We start from the raw sequence: 23,762 nt of genomic DNA, 5'->3' as shown, positions 1-23,762 counted from the left end.
GGTCAAGTTTGACAGGCATAAGGCACAGGGATTGTTACAGCCTTTACCCATACCCACCCGCCCCTAGGAAAATATTGAAATGGATTTCATTTTTTTTTATCTCCCGAGAATACAGAATGATCACGATGATTTTTCGATTACATGGCACGCCTGAGACGATTGTCTCCGACAGAGACCCCAAATTTATGAGTTTGTTTTGGAAGGCAATTTGGGAGAACATTGGCACGCGGTTGCAGTTCTCGTCATCGTTCCACTTGCAGACTAACGGGCAATTTGAGATTGCCAATTCAGTGATTTTAGATTTGTTGAAGTCTTGTATCTCGGATAAGAAGACTCAATGGGAAAAGAACTTACCTTTGGTGGAATTTGCCTACAATAACACGATACACTCTTCGACGGGGAAGACGCCATGTGAGATTGTTGAAACTGCTGCGAAGGTTCCATCCTTCCTGAGCACGAAAGATTAGAAATTTGAAGCGGATGAATATTCGCGAGACTTGGATACAGCTTTTGCCAAGGTTCGCGAGACTTTGCAGGAGTCTCAGGAACGACAGAAAAAGGCAACGGATCGCCATCGTCGCGACTGGAAACTGAAGGAGGATGATTGGGTGCTCTTACTTTTGAGAAGGCACGCCTAAGAAAGAAAAAGGGAAAGGAGAGGCTTTTTCCAAAGCTTAGTATGTGATACTACGGACCTTTCCAAATTACTGACAAGATAAATGATGTCTCCTTCCGATTGAAACTGCCAGATACTTGGAGGATTCACAATGCATTGCATGTGAGTCTCTTGAAACCTGTTAAGGGTGATGTGCCTGATGATGGGGAGCCTGATGAGCAACCCAAAGTGGAAGAAAACGAGGAGATCCTTGTTCCTGAACAGATTTTGGCACATAATGATACGAAGAAAGGTAAAGTCCGAAGGCGGTTCTTGGTTAAGTTCAAGAACTTTCTTGCATTTGATGCGAAGTGGATGGAGGAGGAGGACCTAGCAGATACTCCTCGGATTGTGAAACTTTACCTCGATGTTTTGGTTTAGCATAGTCTACTCCAAACGGAAGTCAGAATTCAGCTTGGCCGGAGATCTGGTGCAGTGGGATGCACAAGAGGGGAGTCACTCCACTCCTTTGTCAACATATGCCTCGATTTTGATACTAAAGTCACTGATGTCTCTTTGAGCTTCAGGGATACTGAGAGCTGACAGTATTCTGTTGGATGACTTTATGAAATGGAATTCCTGATTATGATACTGATTTGTTCTTGACTTCTTGTGAGTGCAGGAACTGATAGCCGAAATGAATGCAGCATTTTGGTCTGATTGATCTCGAATAGACATGGTTGCAATAGGGGTTAGTCAATCGGACATCGTTGAGGTCCCGATTGGACCTAGATGTGATTGCTAGCTACATTGCCGATAATCAATCGGACATCGTTGAGGTCCCGATTGGACCTAGATGTGATTGCTAGCTACATTGCCGATAAATCATGGTCTAAGATCCGAATGAATGTTGAATGTCATGTGATGTCCTGTGATGTCTGGTGATGTCCTGTGATGTCTGGTGATGTCGTGTGATGTGACTGTCGATTTTGTACATGTGCTAGATGTGTGTTCCTAGTACGTAGGTACTAACAGTCAGTGTCTACTAAGACGGTTTATGGCTTTTGTCGGTTTTGCAGGCGTAATCGCGGTCGATTACAATGCTTTCAAGAGGGGGGTATGTCACAAAGTGATGACGTGGCGGACAGCAGAAACCCTAATTTCTGCCAGAAACCCTAAAATTCCTGCAAACCCTAATTTCTGCCAGAAACCCTAATTTTTGGAAATCGCGGAGGCTGACATTTTTTATTTCTTTTAAAAAAATTTGGAAAATGATGAGCGATGCAAATTTCGCTTTTTCTCTACTTAAATGAGAAAGAGAGAGAGAGAATGCTTTTGCTTTCATGTTTTGACTCTCTGTGAGAGAGAGAGAGAGAGCAATTGCTTTTGATTTGAAGCTTTTGGGGCTCTGCTTTTGGGCATCCCTTGTAACCTTTAAATTAGTGGTGAGGGCCTCACTTCTCAGGGCATCTGGACGCAGAGTCTGAGAGTGAAACCCTAACCGCTCTTTTGTACTTTGATGATTGATTAATATAAAAAGAAATACCGAAAGGGGCGCCAGTCTTTGGGGCCAATATCTCTAGGCACGGAACTCCGCCGGGCCAGTGCAAATCTATTGTGATCTGTGAATTGTTTTGAAGTGGTTATTTGGTGTTGTCGCGGTTGATTCTTGACTTGGAGTGTCCAAGTCTGTTACATACACCTCGAGAGTTTTAATGAATTATGCAGAGCTTATGGAAAAGTCAACGGCTTGAAAGCCCTTATTTTCTTTGACCCCGGAGCTATGGAAGACTTCATCCGTCCAGAATTCTTGAAGCAGATGCACTTTGATTATGATGCAGAGGGTGGAGAAATTGAAGTTGAGCTAGCCACGGGGCAAACTCAGAAAGTGGTACCGCTCATTGGTGCACTTCCAGTGACTATACAAGGTTATCATGGAAAAGCAGATTTCCACATTATGAAATTGGGCAATTGCGACGTTCTCTTGGGCATGCCCTGGCACGACAAGAATGGTGCAACTCTCCAGGTCCGAAACCGAATCATCACCGTGATACAGAAAGGCAAGCCCGTTGTCCTCAAAGTTCGGTCGTCCGAACAAAACCCTGAATGACCTCTCTAGTTGTTTTCTAGTTAGATGCTTTTGAACATTGTTTGAGAAAGTATTGTTTGAAATTTGTCTGAAATGGATGCTATCTGTTTTAAACCAGTCTTGGTGCCGATTTGAATTGTTTGACTTTGGATTTAAATACTGCTTTCAATGATTGGTGATTTTACTCCGCGTGGAGAAGTGAGAAATATTGTTTTGGTATTGTTTGAACCCTCGGAACAACGCAGGCCGATGCCTGGGGAGCGTTCTGTTGTATGTTAGAAAACCTCCGAACAACGCAGGCAGATGCCTGGGGAGCGTTTGGTTGTATGCTTAAACCTCCAAGAGACGCAGACTGCGGTCAGGGAGTGTTTGGTTGTACAGTCCTCTGAGCTCATGGCCCAAACCTTTTTAGGTTATTTGCGGGCAGACCGTTTGTCTCGGGGGAGCGCTCAACGGCGTTGTTTGTTGTGTCTTGTAACATGCATATGTAAGCATTTGTGTTGCATTGTGATGTGCCAATTACTGAATCTTCCTAATTAGATGAGATTGCCTTGGTATGTAATTTTAGTGCATCAAGACACCCATGGAAGATCAATACGGTTTGGGTGAGATGGCTAATTTTACTACACCGAAATATCAAGAGTTCCGATCTGGACGAAAGGAGAAGCTAACTCCTTGATCAAAAGAGCCGAAAGGAGAAGCTAACTCCTTGATAAAAAGAGCCGAAAGGAGAAGCTAACTCCTTAAAAAAAAGAGCAAATTGATTGTCCCTCGGAATGACCCTCGGAAATTTTTGAGCTAACTTGAGTTGTTTTGCAGATATGCTGTAATCGTGGACGATTACTATCTCTCAAGAAGGGGAGATGTCACAAACTGCTGACGTGTCAAAGCCTAAAGAATGTAGCCAACTTACAAATGCTGGCCGAGGGGCCTAAACCCTAAGAAGAACAAGTAGCAAAAGAAGAAGTCCTACCAGCTTATGGGGCCCCCATTCGACGGGGGCCCAGTGACATAAAAGGATTAAAATAAAGCAGGACTCACGCACACACTCACGCAAAGCTGATGACGTGGCAATTGTACGGCACATTTTCAAAAATTGCACTGGCATGATGACGTGGCAAGTTGTACGGATTTTCGCGTTTTGCGTTGGCTGATGACGTGGCAAGCTATACGGATTTTCGTGATTTACGCTGGCAGCCTTTTGGCTTTGCTTTTGGACCAGATGCTTTTGAGTTTGAGTTTGAAGGCTTTTCACTGTAATTGCTTTTTAGGCCAAGGGCCTTTAAATATGAGGTTAGGGCTCATTCTCAGGCATGCTTCTTGGCGAAGGTGCAGAGTCTGGAGTATCGGCTTGTACTTTGTTGATGCAATATAAAGAAATACAGAAAGGGGCGCCAAGGTTTTGGGCCAATACTCTCTGGGGTGGAATTCCGCCACTCCGTGTCGCGTGTCGTCTCTCTCTCTCAGTTCAATTGTTAATGAAGTGCTAAAAGTCTGTTCTTTTCTATTGGCACGTGGTGCCCGGCTTGTGACAAGCAATGGCTAGGAGGGTCACATTTGACAATGTTTTGCAACGCACGGAGACAGCAAAGGGTTGAATGTTGGCGATGAGGTTGTATTTCTTCTTCTTCTCAACAGGTGCTCCTCCACCAAAGCTCTTCAACGACACGGCTCTGATACCATGTCAAAGTCGATGATGCGAAAGCGTAGAGACCGGGGGAGAGAGAGAGAGAGAGAGAGAGAGAGAGAGAGAGAGAGAGAGAGAGAGAGAGAGAGAGTCTCCTAAACCAATCAACCTTGGCAATGAATTACTAAATGTGTAATACAATGGAGGCAAGGGGTTGCATATATAGCAACCTCAATAAATTGCCCTACCCAAACTTTAACAAATTTTTCCTGTATATAGAAGTGTTGTATCGCACTTCCAATTGATCTACCAATTCATCCAAGTTTTCAATGTCAGAGTGTCTTTTTCTCAAGTTTTATTCTTCAAGTTTAAGGCTCTCAAGTCATTAAGTAATAATAAAGCACATGATCTTCAAGTTCGGAGCTTCCAAGTCATGAAGTAATGATAAAGCAAAAAATTACCGTAAATCCTCACATTTGATTCCAGCATATACAAGAATTACATTGTGAGTGCTCAATTATCTACTCCCAAAGACTCGCCAAAGAGCATCAACGTTTTAGTGACCAAACTAGTAGTGCCATAAGTCACCGTAGGAGAGTCACAAAAAAAACGAGCACGAAGCTTGTAGACCATGCCCTCTTTGACTTCCTTGTCGGAGCCAAGGTCTTGCATGCTCCGTGAAGACCACCCTCATGCCGAATTAGCATATCTCTTGCCCACAAATAAGATGGAATCCGAGTTGAGGAACACAAAAGCCTTGGGATAAGCTCTTGAGTACCCTCGCTATGAAGAGGTACAACCAGACTTGACACTACTAAAAACAAAACCACAATTCCTCCACATGTTGCACATAAGATCCTTCAAAGGTATCATATGTCATGAGGCACCACTACCTAAAATCCAATCCCAAATAGTGAACAGTGTCACTCCGCTTTCAAAGCGTCTCCTCAACATCAGACTTTTTGTTAGCTCTGCCTTTCGCTTTCTGCTTTCCTCTGCGTGGAGAACCGGCCACGACTCTAGAGCCTGATTTCCATGAAGAAGTAAACATCTCGTCCACCAATAACATAAGAGCTATCCCCTCTCATGTGATAGTATTAAGACGCCCACTAGTAATGAGAGTAGAAAAAAAGTAAAAAACGACCAAATGGTCATATCCTCTATACTAATTTGTTTCCCCGCATGAAGTATCTCCTGCTACTAGCTAGAGTTCTTGCATCTTGCAGATGTGACCCCTGATGGAGACTTCGTCACGTCGAGAGTCCTCAATTGCACCTCCAAAACTATCCGGTTCATTGGAGAGACTCACTCATGAGAGAGATGCCAGATGATGAGAGATTATACAATAAGGGGGGGGTGGGAGCCCATCTATATGGCCCCTAGACGGTTGCCCAGACTCACCAACAGGACCGATGACATAGAAAAATGGGATAATAAAACTATAAATGTGACCAAACCCTTCTCAAGCGCACTACTCCCCCGAACACCTAGGAAAAGGGTCTCAGCCCACTACAAAGCCGGCTAGCGCGTATACATGGCAAAAACAGCCAAAGCAGGTGTGTCTACCTCACATATGGGCAGGCACAGCCACAAGCCAGCCCTCCCCTAATCTGCTCCTGGGAGATACGGAAACCACGAAAGACGGTAGAAGAAAGTCTTAACACCTATAACCTTAGAAAAAGATGTAATATATGCATCAGGTTTCACCTCAAAATGTTCTCACAATTTTAAAAGTCTTTCTTCCTCTATTCTTCCCTACCCTTGTATGGATGTGTCTCCCCCCCGCCCCCGGGCCCCAACCAACCAAGAAAACAAGGAATCAGCACTAAAGAGCATAGACAGAAACCCAAGAACGAAAGAAACAATGCCCACCAGTCCTCCTTTAAATCAAAATTGTTACAGCTTGATGATGGAGGGACCACCAACCTGAACAAGAATGAACGGAAGAGCTACTCCATTGGCAGGCACCGTGCCCATTTCTCGAAAATACTTCTCATTGCGATCAATTAAGTTCTGAATTCCTGTGATCTTCAGGTCGTGCCATAATAGAAACAGAAATTCAGAAAAAAGTGAAGGAAGGAGATAGCATACAGAGACATATTGTCCATACAGAAAGTCCACATCCAATTCAAAGGTGCAAAGCAAATGTTTGTGTCACCTGCTCTTCAAGATCCCTAAGGTAAGCTGATTTCTTTTCCAGCCTCTCTCTCAGTTGCATGTGTTCTGCCTAAACATAGGATACGCTTCTAAAGAACACCAAGTAAAAACATCCCTCACAATATTTCAAGGTCTAGAAACACACCTTTAACGATTCAACATCCTCAACGTCTATACTGGGTAAGCCCTTCCACTGTATCTCCTTTTTATCTTTCGATATGATGTCCATGGCCATAAGGACATTTAGAGCATCATAAACCCTTCGCCTTATGTTTTTCTCGTCATATTGTTGCTAAAAAGAACAGAGCACTAAACAACTCAACATTCAACAAAAACAGTGCCATCCCTTTTCAATGTAGGACTACAGGCAGGAAATTTTATGCTTTAAAATATTTGCACCAAGCAATTATAGTACCACATACCTGGTCTACTGAAGAAAGAAGACTCTCTTCATTTGTAATTTCTGCAATCAATTCATCAGCCACCTGCAAGTCAACAATAGACAGTCCTATTTTCCTTTGACCCTCATAAGATGCACAAAAATTGAATAAGTAATCTTGTACCAAAAGCTGATGAATACATTGTTGCACTCAGTTAAAATAGTAAACAGGTGCCATTGTTGAAAGAAAGAATCAGCAAACCTTGAAAAGCTAAGTTAGTTCATAGGTGCTATTAACAGATCTAATACAAACTATGACAGCCTAAGAAAGCACATCAAAAGCAATAAATGCCATGAATCTGCAATGAAGAAGCCAGAAAGGCATAGTAAAAGATCAAAAGGGCCAGCTCCAGCAAACTTAAAACTCTTCTGGCTTGTGGAACAATGATACCCTGCTAATAGAGATGATTGTTTCATATCTCACCTCGTTGTAGGTTGTCCTTCGCTTTAGCTCCACTTTTTCACAGACTGCGACATAAAAAAATAGGGTGACGGCTTCTTTCAATCATGAAAATATCAAGACATTAAGTATAAACAAAGAAGCCTGACAAAATTAATTGCAACTCATCATACACATTAGGGCATTATCAGGATGTATGCAAGAAGTTAAAGGAAACCTTACATGCATCTAGACAACCATGCATGTTCCAAGCCGATATGTATGCAACAAAGCCTTTAGAAACCATTTGAAATTCTAGACACACACCAGATTGTGAGAAATCAATGTGCGATGATTAGAAAGGAAGAACTAACACTCATAATATACAACCTTTCATGCTGAAGTGACGAAGGCCTCTCCCGCCTTTTTCTGCACCACCAGGCCTAGGTCCTCGCTTCTTTCTTTGAGACCTTGATACAATAAGAAAATCAATAATGCACCATGAGTAACTACAAACTAGACAAACACCCCCATGTCATTACCCTGTAAGCTCTGGAGACTCAAGGTCATCTCCTAGACTGTCAATGTTGTGCATCCTTGCTTCTGAACTGTTTGGACCAGGGTTGATGATTATAGAATCGCTGCCAACTGACGGAGAGTCCATAGCCCGTGCCCACACAAAGAGAATATCAGATATTCTCTGTACTGGCACAAGCTTTCCAAGAAGACAGAATTGGTCCCATAGATGTAGAACAAATTTAAGTGTCTCCTTGTGCAATCAAGTATCTCTTCATATACAAATGTCCCTGAACACATGAAATCCCATTAAGCAGTAGACATGATGGCGTAACCAGGTAAATGTGTTAGGCACATATATGTGCACGCACACTTGCGTACATGTATGAGCACATTCACAAATGCATGTGCTTATACAAGTCGGTTCTGTGCCAAGAAGACAAACAACAACAACATTGCAAAACTATGTGTAGCAATGCAATACATAACCAGCTAGATTAATCTGAATTGTAAGCATACAAGACCAAAGCTTTTGTTACGCTTAAATGGAATCAAATTGCGGGGTTCTAGCTGCATTGTGCTTTGAACCATACTATTTGTCTGTCTAGGCTTCCCTATGAGTGCTATTTTTTTAATGTGCTAGCATCGGACATGGGAGGCAGATGTATTTACACATAAGGACTACAAAAATGGTTGATTTTGCAAGTAGATGAAACCAAAGCTTGAGGTTTAATCAGATGGTACTGGCGGTTTGTCACTACCTTGGACTGTTGGAATATAAATGCAAAGCGGTCCCTCTATTCAATCCAATATATGGCTTCTTCATATGCATGTAAAACTTTATCTGCTGTTCAATCAAGAATCGAGACAGCCCAGCTCCTCAATCACAAGTTCTTGAAGGCTTCCCATCTGTGTGATAGCTACACATCGTTCTTTGTAAACATGGTGGAAACACCCTGGCAATTAAGGGGAACTGCATGGTTTGTAAATATTATGCGAAACCACAACAGGCAAGATGATCTGAAATTGCAAGTAGAAAAGCCCAAAACACTATAAAGTTCAATGGGATTATCTATGCGTTCAAATTAAAGCCCTGATGCTTGACTAATGCCTTCTTCTCTCTCAAGAAAAGGGAAGAGGAGCGACCAGAAAGATCACAGCTCAAAAATAATCTCTCTCTCTCTCTCTCTCTCTCTCTCTCTCTCTCTCTCTCTCTGTGAGTGCGTGTGTGTGTGTGTGCGCGCGCGCGCGTGTGCGCGTGTGGGTGTTCGCGGGCGAGCTAGCATGTGTGGAGATGGGGCTCCGACTTTGAGAAGCGCCAGCTCACAAAAGCCAGTAGCCCTCCGAAGAAAATCTGAAGTGGGTCAGTAGCAGCTCGTGTTCGAGGAATAAACATACCTTGCTATCTAGCAGCATTTGGCTCCTCGGCGTAGCAGAATTCCCCGCAGAAACTTGAAGCCACCTTGGCGCGTCTATTGGAGAGAGAGAGAGAGAGAGAGAGAGAGAGATCTTGATTTTTATTTTTTATTTTTTATTTTTATTGTTATTATGTTTTTTTTGGGGGGGAGGGGGGGGGGCACTACATCACACAGGGTATTCATAATTCAATGAAGCTAAAGCCCTAAGATTGATAGCGGCAAGACTCGGACACAAAAGCAGAGGCGTGCAAGGACATTGAATGCCGAAAAGTAAACTGAGACCCGAAAGTAACCAAGGACATGCGGAGAGTAAACTTGAACTGGTTTTGTAATGTTATGGGACACGAGAACTAAACATACCTTGCTAGCTAGTAGCAGTTAGCTCGTCGACGTAACAAAATTCCCATAGAAACTTGAAGCTACCGTGGCGCGTCTATTAAAGAGAGAGAGAGAGAGAGAGAGAGAGAGAGAGAGAGAAATAAAATGAAATGAAATGTTATATTAACGTCTTCAGAAGGCCAGAATGACCTATGAGACCAAAGAGTTACAATGTGGTGGATCTGATACAAAGTCAGAGTAACAAAAATGACAATGACATAATAAAATGCTATGGAGTCTGAAACAGCTAGGTGTGATCTAGGTAGATAGGTGGGATAGCTAAATCACAGATCACAAAAGATCCAGCTAGGTGGGATAGCTAAATCACAAATCACAAAAGATCCAACATCGGTCGCTGGCGGATCTCATCAATCTTCTCCATGGTCAATAGCCTGACCGGGCATCGTGCATGTTGGGCCAAAGTGATTCGAATCCTTTGATGCAACCTCCTTCAATGCTGTGTAGTCCTCCGCAGTCGTGGGCGTCTGGATCTCCCTAGCTCGGTCGCTCGGTCGATCAGTGTGCCTCCGGTGTGAGGCGGCGAGCTCTCCTGTGGTAGTAGCTCCTCCGGGTGTCCAGTGTCACTCTAAAGAATTTTGTGATCCGTCTCTGAGACTGGCTGGCCTCTCCTCTCATCATGCTCTCTCTGTGTTTGCGCAGCTCGAGCAAAAACAGACCCAAGCATCTCTGATCCTCGTCCCGCATGACTCTGGAGAGTGGTCCGAAGCCCTCTCTGAACAAGCAGTGGAAGCGGCCGCGTATCTCGTAGTAGACGGGGCAGTGGCATGTGTAGTGCAACTCTGTCTCAGGCTCCAAGTCACATAGGAGGCATGTCATGGCCTCTGCTGGTACTCTACTGTATCTCCCAGTCTCGATCCGCAGTTGGTGTGAAGATGTGCGTATCTGGCCAATAGCACATTGTATCTCATGAGACAAGTGGGTGTCCATGTATCTAGGTCTCGTCACAAAACCGTCCTCCGTAAGCTGGAGAAGATGCTCTCTATAGAAAACCATCTTCGTGCCCAGCTCCTGTGCTGGCTGTATCCATGTCCTCCTGATGTCTAGCTGAGTCACGTCCTGGCGGATGAGCCTAGTGATCTCGGACTGTGTGAGAGTCAAAGAGGGTGCATCCAGTGAGTATTGGAAGGGAGGCAGTGTGTCTATGCTGAACCCATGCACCTGAAACCATGATGTCATCTCCCCATACCAGCATGATGCATCTCCCTGCATGGCTAACTGTCGAGAGGACTCAAGTGCAAGGCGGGCATATCTATTTCTGGGAAGTTCCCAAATGCGGTGTATGAAGGAGATAGATCTGGTGAGCGCCTCAACCACTAGCGGGGGGGCAGCTAGCTCTGCTAGTATAATGGCACGTGGTACTGAAGCCTTGGCTCTAATGAGCCATGAGATCATAGAGACTAGTGGCTTCTCCATGTCCCCCCATCCATCAGTGCGACATGTCCTCCCATGATGGTCCAATGAAGGTCCCCAAATCTCAGCTCATAGAGCAATGCAGAAGCCACCAGAGTGTCAAAGAGCCAGAGCTTCGTCCGAGGCTCCTGAAACTGAACATCCGAACACATCCTCTCCAATCTACCCAATGCTGCATGGGCTCTGGTCAATCTAGTTTCTGCTGCTCTTCTCAATGAAAATGCTGGTCCACTTAAAACCACTCCAAGGTAGGTGTAAGCATCTGTATACTCCACTGTCTCCTGGCCGTATGTGAATGCGGCCGCTGACCTCCTGATCCACTGTGGAGTCGTATTAAATACCATGACCTTGGTTTTACCAAGGTTGACAGACAAGCCACTTTCATGGGCAAAGCCATGCAAAGCATCCAAGTGACGTTGCATCCCCTCTGGAGAGTTGGAGATCAACACAATATCTCAGCATATAACAATAGTGGGATCCATGTTCCTGCCAGTTGTGCACCTCTATCACCATCTCTCTCAATGTAGTCAGAAACCTCATCCACATACATACCAAACAGAGTAGGAGAGAGAGGGCAACCCTGCTTCACCCCAATAGTGGAATGAACCATTGTAGATAGGCCCTCTGAGGTGCGTACATGCCCCACTACTGACCTGTATAGTGCCATGACCCCCCAAATGAGCTCTGTGGGTACTCCCATCTCCTGTAATCTGCGCATCAGTATAGCTCTGGGTAAGGTGTCAAATGCTTTGTGGAAGTCCACAAAGCTACAATAGATTCGTCTCCCATGTGATCTACCCTCCTCAATGATGGCTTTGAGTGTCAAGATATGGTCAAGAGTAGAAAAACCTGTTGGGGTATAAAGCCCAATGTGGTCGCCCAGGTAAGTGGGCGAGGGCCGCCAGGTATGTACACATATTCTTTTGTTAAAACCTAATAAGAACTCACTATGCTCTATACATTACAGTAGAGCGAGTTCACCATATCTTCGTGCTCTTCTTCTCGCACTCTCTCTCGTGTTGCACTTTCGCTCGTACTCCTTCAACTGGTATCAGAGCTCAGATCGAGGCTCGGGGCAGCATTTGTAGGTAATCAAAGTCACCTGCTCAGATTGGAGTGAGATTTGAAAGGCGAAGACACGGCCCCAATTCCTATGGGTGAGCCCGAAGGGCTCGGTGTTATCAGAATTTCATTCTGAGGTCATCTCGGCCACCGTTCAGCTTCGACAAAGTTCTGCGCATGCCATTTTCGACTACGTGGTCTCGGCGGGTGCAGATCTGACTTTGCAAATTTGGGGTTTCGGCCTACGACTGCAGGTGCTGAGGATATCAGCACTCCCAGAGTGCTGATTTGTGGCTGTCTACACATCGAAGGACGGCTCACAGTTCTTGGAGGCGTGTCACATACGACACGGGCGCATCTACACACAGATTGTAGGCGACATCCACTAGTTTATCAGGTAGCTTGTGTTTGCTGCTTGATATTCCAGATTTCATCTTGACATTGCAGGTACTTCCACATGGGATGTATTGTTAGAGATGATGTATGTCTGTTGAGGGTTCGCTGACTGTGAGTCACGCAGCAAACAACCGCCGCAGCGTTTACAGCATATAGTGGGAAATTTGTGGATGTATGACTTTGTGGGAAGTCTATGTACTGTCAGATTTACGGCAGCCTTTGTTGAGGGTCGAGTGAGGTTTTATTGAGCTGGGGGATTCTCGAATGTTGAGATTCTTTCGGTGATACAGGTCTTAGAGCGATCCCTCGAGCACCCTTAGATAGGCAGCTAGGATGTATTGATTGTGAGTTAGATAGTTGGGATTGCATCTTTGCTTTACTGCCGTTGAGGCATTGTCGCAGTCTATGCTTACACGACAGTGAGAGATAGTATAGGTGGAGGACAGGTTTACCCACAGCTTACAGTGTTAGAGAGACAGTGGTTTTTTGAGCTGTTTTTGGTCTGTTTTTTTAGTACACCATAGCCATTTTACAAAGGAGACTGCCGAAATTTATGCAGAATCTGAAGATTTCTTGGTTCATTTGACAGGTTGATATTGGTTCAGAGGTCAGTTTACAGGGGAAACTCTGTCAAATTTTTCCCAGGAAAGTAAACTACTGTGAAGCGTAGCTATGGCTGGATCACAGGACACTGCTCTTTACAATATCAAGAAGCTAGATGGAACCAATTTCCCATTGTGGAAGAAGCAGATTTGGCACGTGTTGGTACAAAAGAAGCAGATAAAACCTATAAATCTCAAGGGGACAAAACCAGAAGATATGGACGAAAATGAATGGAGCAAAATGGATGAATTGGCACTTTCTACCATTATGCTGACTTTGGTAGAAAGCGTTTACTTCAATGTAGAGGACGAGATGTCGGCTTATGAAGCATGGACAAAGTTGAGTGATCTTTATGAGAAGCAGAGTGCAGCTTCACAGGTATACTGGCTTAAGAAGCTTGTTGACTTGAAGATGAAAGAAGGGACACCTATGTCCAATCATCTGAATGAATTCAACACCATCTATAGTCAGTTGTCAGCTCAAGGTGTCGAGTTTGATGAACCTGTTAGAGCTATGTTCCTGTTGATCACATTGCCAGAAAGTTGGGACACTTTTCGCACAGCTTTGAGTAATTCTGCACCTCCAGATGGTTTGACCATAGCAGGTGTAGAAGGCAGTCTACTTACTGAAGAAACCAATAGAAAGACAATGGACAAAGGCAAAGGAACAGCCTTAGTTGTCAGGGGAAGGACCAAAGAAAATTACAAAGGTGGAAAGAGGAATCAGTCTCGTAGCAGGTGTAGAAGGCAGTCTACTTACTGAAGAAACCAATAGAAAGACAATGGACAAAGGCAAAGGAACAGCCTTAGTTGTCAAGGGAAGGACCAAAGAAAAGTACAAAGGTGGAAAGAGGAATCAGTCTCGTAGCAAGTCCCGCAGTGCTAAAGGCAAGAGTGACATAGAATGCTACCATTGTGGCAAGAAGAGTCACATGAAAAGAGACTGCAAAGAATGGAAAGCAGAAAAAGCCAAAGAGAAAGCTAAAGACCATGGTGAGAAGAACAAGTCCTCAGTGAAGATTCAAGAAATAAATGTGACAAACATTTTTGCAGAGGATGACAGTCTAGTGTCTGGAGACATCTAATTCTTAAAGAATATAATGGACTCGGCTCTTCTTACAGCATCTGATGGAAATGCACTGAGTGACTGGATTATAGACTCAGGGGCATCACTTCATGTGTCTCCAAACAAGGAGTGGTTTACCTCTTATGTGACCACTAAAGATCATGTTCAGCTAGGCAATGGGCAGACATGTGAGATCTTAGGTGTTGGAGATGTTCAATTGAAGTTTCAGAATGGCTTTTCTTTCACGCTGAAAAATGTGAGACATGTTCCCGTAATTACAAAGAGCTTGATGCACAGGTTTACTTGATGATGCTGGCCACCACTTTTGGACAGAACATGTGGAAGATATCCAAGGGTTCCATGACAGTAGCACATGGAGTAAAGTCTGGAGGACTTTACATGATTTATGTATCAAATGTCTCTAAAAATGTAATCAATGTAACCGAGCAGCCGAACGTTTCTTTGTGGCATAGCCGGTTAGGACATATGTCCAAGAAGGGAATGGAAATCTTGTCTCGTTCTGGTTATTTGCCTGGCTTTTCATTTAATGATTTTGAATTCTATGAACATTGTCTGTATGGTAAGCAAACACAGCAGCCACATAAGCATAGAAGCAGTAGAAGAGATACACAGTTGGCACTTGTTCATAGTGATTTGTGTGGACCTATGCCTAACTTATCTCTAGGGGGAGCTTCTTACTTTATGACATTTATAGATGATCACTCGAGGAAAGTATGGGTTTACTTTCTCGAGTGATCATCTATAAATGTCATAAAGTAAGAAGCTCCCCCCCACTATGAACAAGTGCCAACTGTGTATCTCTTCTACTGCTTCTATGCTTATGTGGCTGCTGTGTTTGCTTACCATACAGACAATGTTCACAGAATTCAAAATCATTAAATGAAAAGCCAGGAAAATAACCAGAACGAGACAAGATTTCCATTCCCTTCTTGGACATATGTCCTAACTGGCTATGCCACAAAGAAACGTTCGGCTGCTCGGTTACATTGATTACATTTTTAGAGACATTTGATACATAAATCGTGTAAAGTCCTCCAGACTTTTCTCCATGTGCTACTGTCATGGAACCCTTGGATATCTTCCACATATTTTGTCCAAAAGTGGTGACGTAGCCAGCATCATCAAGTAAACCTGTGTTGATCAAGCTCTTTGTAATTGCGGGAACATGTCTCACATTTTTCAGCGTGAAAGAAGAGCCATTCTGAAACTTCAATGGAACACTCAATGCCTTTCCCTTCTCCATATTGAAACGTTGCAAAACCTTGTCAATATACTATGTTTGAGATAACCAAATCAACTTCTTTGATCTGTCTCTCTCAATGCGCATACCAAGTATATGACTTGCCTCACCCATGTCTTTCATGATTTTGCCATCTTTGACTTCAAAACTGAAATTTCTTCCAGGTGCTTGCCAACAATCAACATGTCATCCACATACAAAATAAGGATCAGCCAAATGCCATCCTTAGCCTTCTTTGTATATAGACAGTGATCGAACTCGCTACGTTTGTAGCCTTGAGAAAGCATAAACTTGTGGAACTTATGGTACCATGCCCTCGGTGATTGTTTTAAGCCATAAAGACTCTTTAACAACTGGCATACCAAATCTTCCTTGCCTTTCTCAACAAACCCTTCTGGTTGCTGCATGTAAATTTCCACATCTAAATCACCATGCAAGAATGCTGTCTTGACATCCATTTGGTGCAACACCAAATCTAATATGGCAACCAATGCAAGAAAGCATCTCAATGTAGTCATCTTGACCACCGGAGAGAAGACTTCATCAAAGTCAATGCCTTGTTCTTGCTTAAAGCCCTTGGCAACAGGCCTTGCTTTGTACTTTGGCTGACTATCATGAGCGATGATCTTATACCTGTAAACCCATTTACAAGGTAGAGCCTTTTTGCCCTGTGGTAATTTAACTAGCTTCCATGTCTGGTTTTTATGCAAAGCTGTCATCTCTGATTGCATGGCCAGTTGCCAATTCCCGGAGTCCTTCATTTGCACTGCTTCCTTGTAGCATGAAGGCTCATTGCAATCAGTCAACATGACATAGTTCATAGATGGAACAAACCTATCAGGAGGTCGCGTGATACGTCCAGATCTACGCTCAATAGGTGGCTCAGGCTCAGCCACAACCTGTGGTTCCACTCTATCCTGTCCTTGCTCCTCTTGAGCCCTGACATTTTGTCTTGCACGTGCAGGTCCATCTTCTTGGAAGACAACTCTTCTAATCTCCTCAACCCTCTCTGGTTTAGAATGATATTTGACTTCATTAAAGTGAACATCATTGTTACGGATAACCTTTCTGGATTCGGGATCCCAAAGTTTGTACCCCATCTCACCAGAATTACCATAGCCTAGAAAGATGCACTTTCTACTCTTTGGCTCAAGTTTGTTCCTAAATTCCTTTGGAACATGAGCACCATTGTCAGTGCGTAAGCATTTAAGCTTCTTGCCACTCTGATTCTCCACAAGTGTCACAAACTTTTTGAAAACACTAAACGCTTCATCCTTGTGCTTGAGAAAGTAAACCCATACTTTCCTCGAGTGATCATCTATAAATGTCATAAAGTAACAAGCTCCCCCTAGAGATAGGTTAGGCATAGGTCCACACAAATCACTATGAACAAGTGCCAACTGTGTATCTCTTCTACTGCTTCTATGCTTATGTGGCTGCTGTGTTTGCTTACCATACAGACAATGTTCACAGAATTCAAAATCATTAAATGAAAAGCCAAATGTGTATCTCTTCTATTGCTTCTATGCTTATGTGGCTGTTGTGTTTGCTTACCATACAGGCAAGCACTTGGAAGAAATTTCAGCTTTGAAGTCAAAGATGGCAAAATCATTTGACATGAAAGACATGGGTGAGGCAAGTCATATACTTCGTATGCGCATTGCGAGAGACAGATCAAAGAAGTTGATTTGGTTATCTCAAACAGAGTATATTGACAAGGTTTTGCAACGTTTCAATATGGAGAAGGGAAAGGCATTGAGTGTTCCATTGCCACCATATGTGAAACTTAGCAAACAAGATTGTCCTGTGTCTGAGGAAGAACAGGCTGAAATGGATAAGATTCCATATGCACCTGTAGTGGGTAGTTTGATGTATGCAATGATTGCTACTCGCCCAGACATTGCATTTGCAGTGGGAGTAGTAAGTCGATACATGTCAAACCCAGGCAAGAAACATTGGGAGGCAGTGAAAGGAATATTGAGATACCTGAAAGCTACAAAGAGTATGCGTATATGCTATGGGAGTCAGGAGCTAAGTGTAAAGGGTTTTACAGGCTCAGATTATGCAGGTGACTTAGACAACCGAAGGTCTACGTCAGGGCATGTCTTTACATTGGCTGGTGGAGCAGTATCATGGCGTTCCACATTACAAGATTGTGTTACTCAGTCTACTACAGAGGCTGAATATGTTGCAGCATCAGAGGCATGCAAAGAATCAATTTGGCTTAATCGACTAGTAACAGATTTGGGAATCAAAGAAGAGATGTCTGTGTTATATTGTGATAGTCAAAGTGCTATACAATTGGCTCGCAATCCAGTTTATCACTCAAAGACAAAGCATGTGGATGTGAAGTATCATTTCATCAGGGAAATGCTCGAGGATAAGCAACTTCAGCTTGTCAAAGTTCACACCACAGAAAATCCTGTTGATCTACTTACAAAAGGACTTCCCTCAGGGAGCTTTGCGCATTTTCGCAAGTAGTTAGGTGTAGGGTAGTACATCACTTCTCTACATCTCTTGTATATTAGCTTGTATAGTAGCTTCTCTCACACTTAAAGTACCACATTGGACTTTAAGTGGGAGGTTGTTGGGGTATAAAGCCCAATGTGGTCGCCCAGGTAAGTGGGCGGGCCGCCAGGTATGTACACATATTCTTTTGTTAAAACCTAATAAGAACTCATTATGCTCTATACATTACAGTAGAGCGAGTTCACCATATCGTCGTGCTCTTCTTCTTGCACTCTCTCTCGCGTCGCACTTCCGCTCGTACTCCTTCAAAACCTATCCTGAATCCTGCCTGCCCGGCTGCGCGTATCCCTTCCTTCTCTGCCCATCTACTCAGTTGCTGCTCAAGAATGGATGCATACAACCGTGCCAATGTGTGTCCGATCATCATAGTGCGATAATTCCCAGGCTCCATAGGGTCTCCTAACTTGAAGATAGGTACAATAGTAGATAGGCTCCAAGTATCAAGCAAGCCCTCACACATGGCACGGTTAAACATAACTGCTAGGAGCTCTTCTAGTAGATCTCTGGCATGCATGAAGTGCTCAACCACTAAGCCATCATGATCATATGCTCTCCCAGTCCTCATCTTGTCAATGGCCTTCCTCACCATCTCAGCAGAGTGAAAAAATCACATGTATGGGGGCATGGATCGGGGGGGTCAGGAAGGGGCGGTTGTCCAGGAACTGTGTATAGAGATGACGCATACTGGCCCCAAGCCTCTGTGGACGTAATGGCAGGGCGAGGGGAATGCTCATGAAAGAGCTGCCATGCCTCACGTGAGTCCTGACTCAAGAATAGCTGGTATAGATCCTGCTCTAGGCGAGCCAAAAATGCCCTCTTCTTCCGCCGCACTAGGCGTCGAAAGTCAATCTGTGACTGTCTGTAAGTGATGTCCCCCAAAAGCACCTCTCTCTGAGGTCTAGCTTTGGTCTCTCGGCATTCCTCGTCATACCAGCTGTTCTAGGGCATGCTCCCTAAACAACGTCTCTACTCAGGCTGTGTGTGTGGGTATGCCTCTGCTGCTGCATCATGTAACGTCTACGTCAATATAGTAGTAAGCTCCTCCAAAGTCGCCCTGGCTCTTCTGTACACAAGCGTCTATAGATCCCATCTATGTATACAGAGTCCGTCTCCCACGTGAAGGTGTAGCGAGTAGGAGTTGCTGCCTGTGGCTTGTGTGCTACACTAAACTCGAAAGAGATGGTCAGCGACACAAGAGCATGGTCCACTGCCACACCAATAGGTCTGGGTCCAACTATGAGGTCCTGGATACTAGAGATGAGACTCGGCTGTGCCATGACATAATCCACTGTGCTAGCTCCATGTTTGTGTGGAAAGCATGTAAAACCCCCTGCAGCGGGAAATCTCTGTAGGCCATTCAAGATGACCAATCCATGTGCAGTCCCCATGTCTATCAAGTGTCGTCCATACTCAGTATGCTCCCCATCTTGTGATAGTCTGGATAGGCCTGTCTCTGCCACATCAAGCTCTCTCAGCATCTCTTCTGAAGTATCATAAAAAATTGTATGATGATGAGCAGTCCTAGCATTGAAATCCCCTAGAATGATGATGTCACCATCTCTAGAGAACTCCCAGATGTCATCATCCAAAATAGAAAAGGGGGACTTTCCTCTGGGTGGTGCATACACTGACGTACTCGGGGGAAAGTAGCAAATAGCAATATAAAGATATCTGTCTGTCTTTGCTCTCAATCTCACCCACATGTACCTAGCTTGCTCATCCCTGCGAGCTATGTGTACCAATGGATGCAACTCCTCCCTGAATAGCACTGCCACTTCACCTGAGCCCCGCCCTCTGTGATCTGATCGTGTCTCTTGTCTACATGCGGTCTCCCATTTGTATCCACTAATGTGAGGCATAGACTGCCCAGGGGCCTGATGTGTCTCAGAGTAGAGGATGATATCTCTCCCACTAAAACTTTCCTCCAAAGCACCCACATCTAGATGCATAGATCCATTACAATTCCAGGTAGCAACTTTGAGTGTGGTCCCATAGGTCTCACACTGTCATGTGGAGTGTGGTTTCAATATCACCACTCTTCCATCTCAATAAAAAGCAATCTTACCTTTTTCCCTTGCCGCTCTAATCTCTGGCATTACCTCCTGCATATGAGCTATCTGTGATAGGGTAAGGTCATCCCCGAGGAAGATGCCCGTTTTCTTAAGAGTTGGTCTCTTCTTCAAACGAAGGATGAATGCTCTTTCTTTCGAGGTTTCCCCCTTGCTCCCATTTTTCTTGTTGCCCACTCTCCAAGCTCTTCAGTGCATCGGCTCATGAATCCCCATCAAAGCCATAAGTTCTTTTACCTCTTCGTCCACATTATCTTTTTTAAGGCCACAAATTCTCACGTGTAGAGAGTGAACTCGCCTTCTTTGCTCCTCTTCTAGTGTCAGGTTAATTATGGCGGGTGTGGACGTAGTTGTTTCCTTGCTTTTCCCCTTCTTGGCGATCTCAATCCATTTCTCGGCCTCATCTACCTTCTGTTGAGTCTTTGTGATAACGTCCACCCAAGAGGTCGTCATTTCTTTGTGTTGCTCTTCCCCCTCGTTGATGGCTCGCACTTGTTCTTTGATCGTGTTGAGCTCCTCTATTACTGAAGGTTGCAATTCTCCTTCTTCAAGCGTGTTTCGTGATCGTGCCTCGGCGAGATCCTTCTTAAGTGATGCAATCTCTCCGTCTTGGGCCGTCATCCGATCTCCCATTGCCGCGATCTTGCGTTCTCGAGCCGAAACGCTATCCTCGAGCATTCTTATTGTCCCTAAAAGTTGGTGGTTGATATTGTTTATGGTTTCGACCATTTCTTCTTTGCATTTTGAAACTGCATCTTCTAAGGGGTCGGCCTTATCACTTTGCTTCCTCATGCTTGATCGGTGTCAAAAACGAGGAAAAATTAGCCTACACGCACATGTGCTTCCACATTATGCGTACATGTTCCACAATAGGCATACATGGCGCATTTCTTGCAATTTCTGTAGCATACGACCAAGTGGCAAAAAACCTCTGTTTTGTGTAATTTTTGCAGATTCCTGTCAATTCTGCAAATTTTGAATTTCCTGTAAATTCTCAAAATTCTGCAATTGTCTGAAGGCTTGCGATTTTTGATTTTTTATTTGCCGGAGAGAAGGTGTGTGATCTGCCCTGCATGTTCATCTCCAGCCTATACAAATTCTACCCTGAGCGTCGTCTGCCTTGTGCGACAGTGAAGGCGAGTTGACTATGCCTGGCTGCTCCTACTTTAGCATGTCCCGCTGTGCAGTGAGTGCGTGTGGGCATGAGGGTGTGTGCGTGCTAGAGACGGAGGTGATAGGAACCCTAAATCCTACAGTCTGGGCGAACCCTGAAATGCTGCATGCGCGAAACCTACTACCTGCGCGAATCTACCTGCTGCCTGCGTGAATCTGTTTGCTGTGCGAAACCTGCTGCCTTGTGCGAACCCTAACCTGTTGCCTGCGCGAATTTGCCTGCTGCCTGAGAGAGAGAGAGAGAGAGAGAGAGAGAGAGAGAGAGAGAGAGAGAGAGAGAGAGAGAGAGAGAGAGAGAGAGAGAGAGAGAGAGAGAGAGAGAGAGAGAGAGAGAGAGAGAGAGAGAGATAGAGAGAGAGAGAGAGAGAGAGAGAGAGAGAGAGAGAGAGAGAGAGAGAGAGAGAGAGAGAGAGAGAGAGAGAGATTTAATTGTACAGTTTTCTGTTGTGGAAGAGTTTTGGAGCCAAGGCCTAGATGTATGCACTCTCAACTGCGCGTGGATTGATCGGAGAGAGAGAGAGAGAGAGAGAGAGAGAGAGAGAGAGAGAGAGAGAGAGAGAGAGAGAGAGAGAGAGAGAGAGAGAGAGAGAGAGAGAGAGAGAGAGAGAGAGGTTATTGGTTTGACTTCTCTTTATTTATTCTTTTTTTCTTTTCTCCCTTTTTTTGGGGGGGGAGAAGGGATATAACAAGGTCAATTGAAGGGAATAACTAATACGACATGATTACTTAGGCCGCAAAGCCATGATTACTTAGACCAGTGTTACGAGATTGGGCACCCTCCTGTTGTAGTGGTTAGCTGCAATTGGGATAGCTGGTGTAATGGTTAATTATGTGCTGTCTATTTATTTTACTAATTGAGTTGATGATGATTTTGTAGAGTGGAATGCGGGGAGTTGATGAAGAGGCGACGGCAATTACTCTTGGCCATTTTATATTTGCACAGTATCTTAGAACATCATTGCAATAAGCCACTATGGCTCTGTAAATAGTTGTAGTGGGAACTCCCCTTATGGGTCATGCAAGAACTAATGAGCTTCACTCATTTACAAAAGTAAAGTGGTTGTAAAAAGAGGGGCCTCAATTTTTGGCACCTTAAACTCAAAATAATATATTAAATACCAACTCCACAAGAGAGGTGTCGTGGAGTTTGGGCCTAGATTTAAAGTCTCTTGCAGATTCTCTTCTCTACTCTCTTAAGCTATGGTTATTTGCTGTGTACTCTCTAATCTAGTCTCCATCTCTTACACATCTCTTACACTCTCTTACAAGCATGTCTATGTCAATTCTATGTTTACTGTGTGTGTGTGTGTGTGTGTGTGTGTGTGTGTGTGTGTGTGTGTGTGTGTGATAGTTTAGGTGTGAGTGTGTGTGCTTGGAAATTGGAAGAAGAGGTGGACAGGTTGATGGTGATGTTTGGAAGCTTGTGTTGAATATTTTAAGCGGTCGATCTCCCCCTCTTCTCCCAACAGTGGTATCAGAGCCTCGGGTTCGAGGATAAATCGGCACAAGATTTCAATTTTAAGAAGGAGTTCCTCTAATCGACAAAATCCCAATTGCAATTCATCGACCTTGCATTTCAAGGATTCAAGGACTCGTGGAAATTCGAAGTATAATTGATCGAATTTGCAGAAGAAAACTCGATTGTTAATTGGTGGCTAATCGGCAACTGATTTCCAATTCGGCTTCATAACGACCCAAAATATGGTATGTCGAGTGTCCACTTTCAATTCTAATGTATAATCATTGCGGATTGTGAAGGAAAGAAGAAAGCAGAAAAGCTTGGAGAGTCGGAAGATTTTTGACTTCGAAAGAGTCGGAAGATTTTTCTTTGCAAGCGAGCAATTGCCTTGTCATGAAGAACGACATCGGAAAGTTTAATTAGAGAGGAAGATTGCAGGAAAGAAAGAAGGATTAGATTGCAACACCCGACGGCCTTTTGTCACAAAAGAGCTTACGGATGTGTAACTACCACATCTTGTAGCCAACAAGAGGTTCGACATAAACAAAGCGTAGCACGACTGTGGGAATTCACCCTTGCTTGGCAAAAAGCATCACCGTCGACCTCTGCAGAAGCGAACCCAGACAGCATCGAAAGAATCGCCCTGGCACTGGGGTTGTTTTACTAGGCATGCACGTCAGCCGAAACGGACTTTGTGAGTCACCCTCGTCCTTTCCTCTGCTCGCGCGACTGTAGGCGCCCTGCTGCACGCCATGCAAGGCTTTTAGTAGCCTTTACACACCTTTTATAAAAACAAAAGATGGCTTAAAAACTTGGCCGGCCGCCCACTGCAAAAATTTACAAGCCTTACCATTTAAACTTGGCCACCCATTGTTCCTACTCGGCCGCCTACTCTGCAGTCTACCTTTTACCTTGGCCGCCCCAGGCAATACCCGATTCATTTGGCTTCCCCAACACAACATACGGTCCTATTTTAAAGTAAACCTTCAAATCCATTTAACTCAAACCTCTAAAGGATTTCCAATTCCATTATGGCCATTCAACTTAAGTATTAAGTTGGCCCCTTTTATTAAGGACTCGGGTACCCTTCTATAATTGCTTGGTCGGTCTCCAGTT

At 44.2% G+C, this 23,762-nt stretch overlaps 1 protein-coding gene across 4 annotated transcripts in view; it reads right to left on the bottom strand.

Moving 5' to 3' along the window:
* Positions 1-9,313, bottom strand: part of LOC147463524 (transcription factor-like protein DPB) — a 75,651-nt gene extending 66,338 nt beyond the window's left edge. The window contains exons 1-10 of one of the 4 annotated variants that reach the window (XM_086489525.1): positions 9,201-9,313; positions 8,564-8,758; positions 7,829-8,092; positions 7,677-7,756; positions 7,530-7,601; positions 7,332-7,375; positions 6,891-6,953; positions 6,614-6,760; positions 6,470-6,538; positions 6,238-6,339 (exon numbers count right to left, since the gene is read on the bottom strand). In XM_086489525.1, coding sequence (XP_086345651.1) covers positions 6,238-6,339; positions 6,470-6,538; positions 6,614-6,760; positions 6,891-6,953; positions 7,332-7,375; positions 7,530-7,601; positions 7,677-7,756; positions 7,829-7,950 — 699 coding nt within the window. In that variant the 5' untranslated portion in view covers positions 7,951-8,092; positions 8,564-8,758; positions 9,201-9,313. Of the gene's footprint in view, positions 1-6,237; positions 6,340-6,469; positions 6,539-6,613; positions 6,761-6,890; positions 6,954-7,331; positions 7,376-7,529; positions 7,602-7,676; positions 7,757-7,828; positions 8,093-8,563; positions 8,776-9,200 lie in introns of all 4 variants that reach the window. The other 3 variants (XM_086489530.1, XM_086489534.1, XM_086489528.1) reach the window with 3 other exon arrangements.
* Positions 9,314-23,762: the final 14,449 nt, after the last annotated feature.

This window comes from Adiantum capillus-veneris, chromosome 2 (assembly GCF_014529385.1).
Source record: "Adiantum capillus-veneris isolate H3 chromosome 2, ASM1452938v2, whole genome shotgun sequence".
In the NCBI taxonomy this organism is placed as follows: domain Eukaryota; kingdom Viridiplantae; phylum Streptophyta; class Polypodiopsida; order Polypodiales; family Pteridaceae; genus Adiantum; species Adiantum capillus-veneris.
The sequence above is the reverse complement of the archived record's forward strand: the minus strand, read 5'-3'. Positions and strand labels throughout refer to the sequence as shown.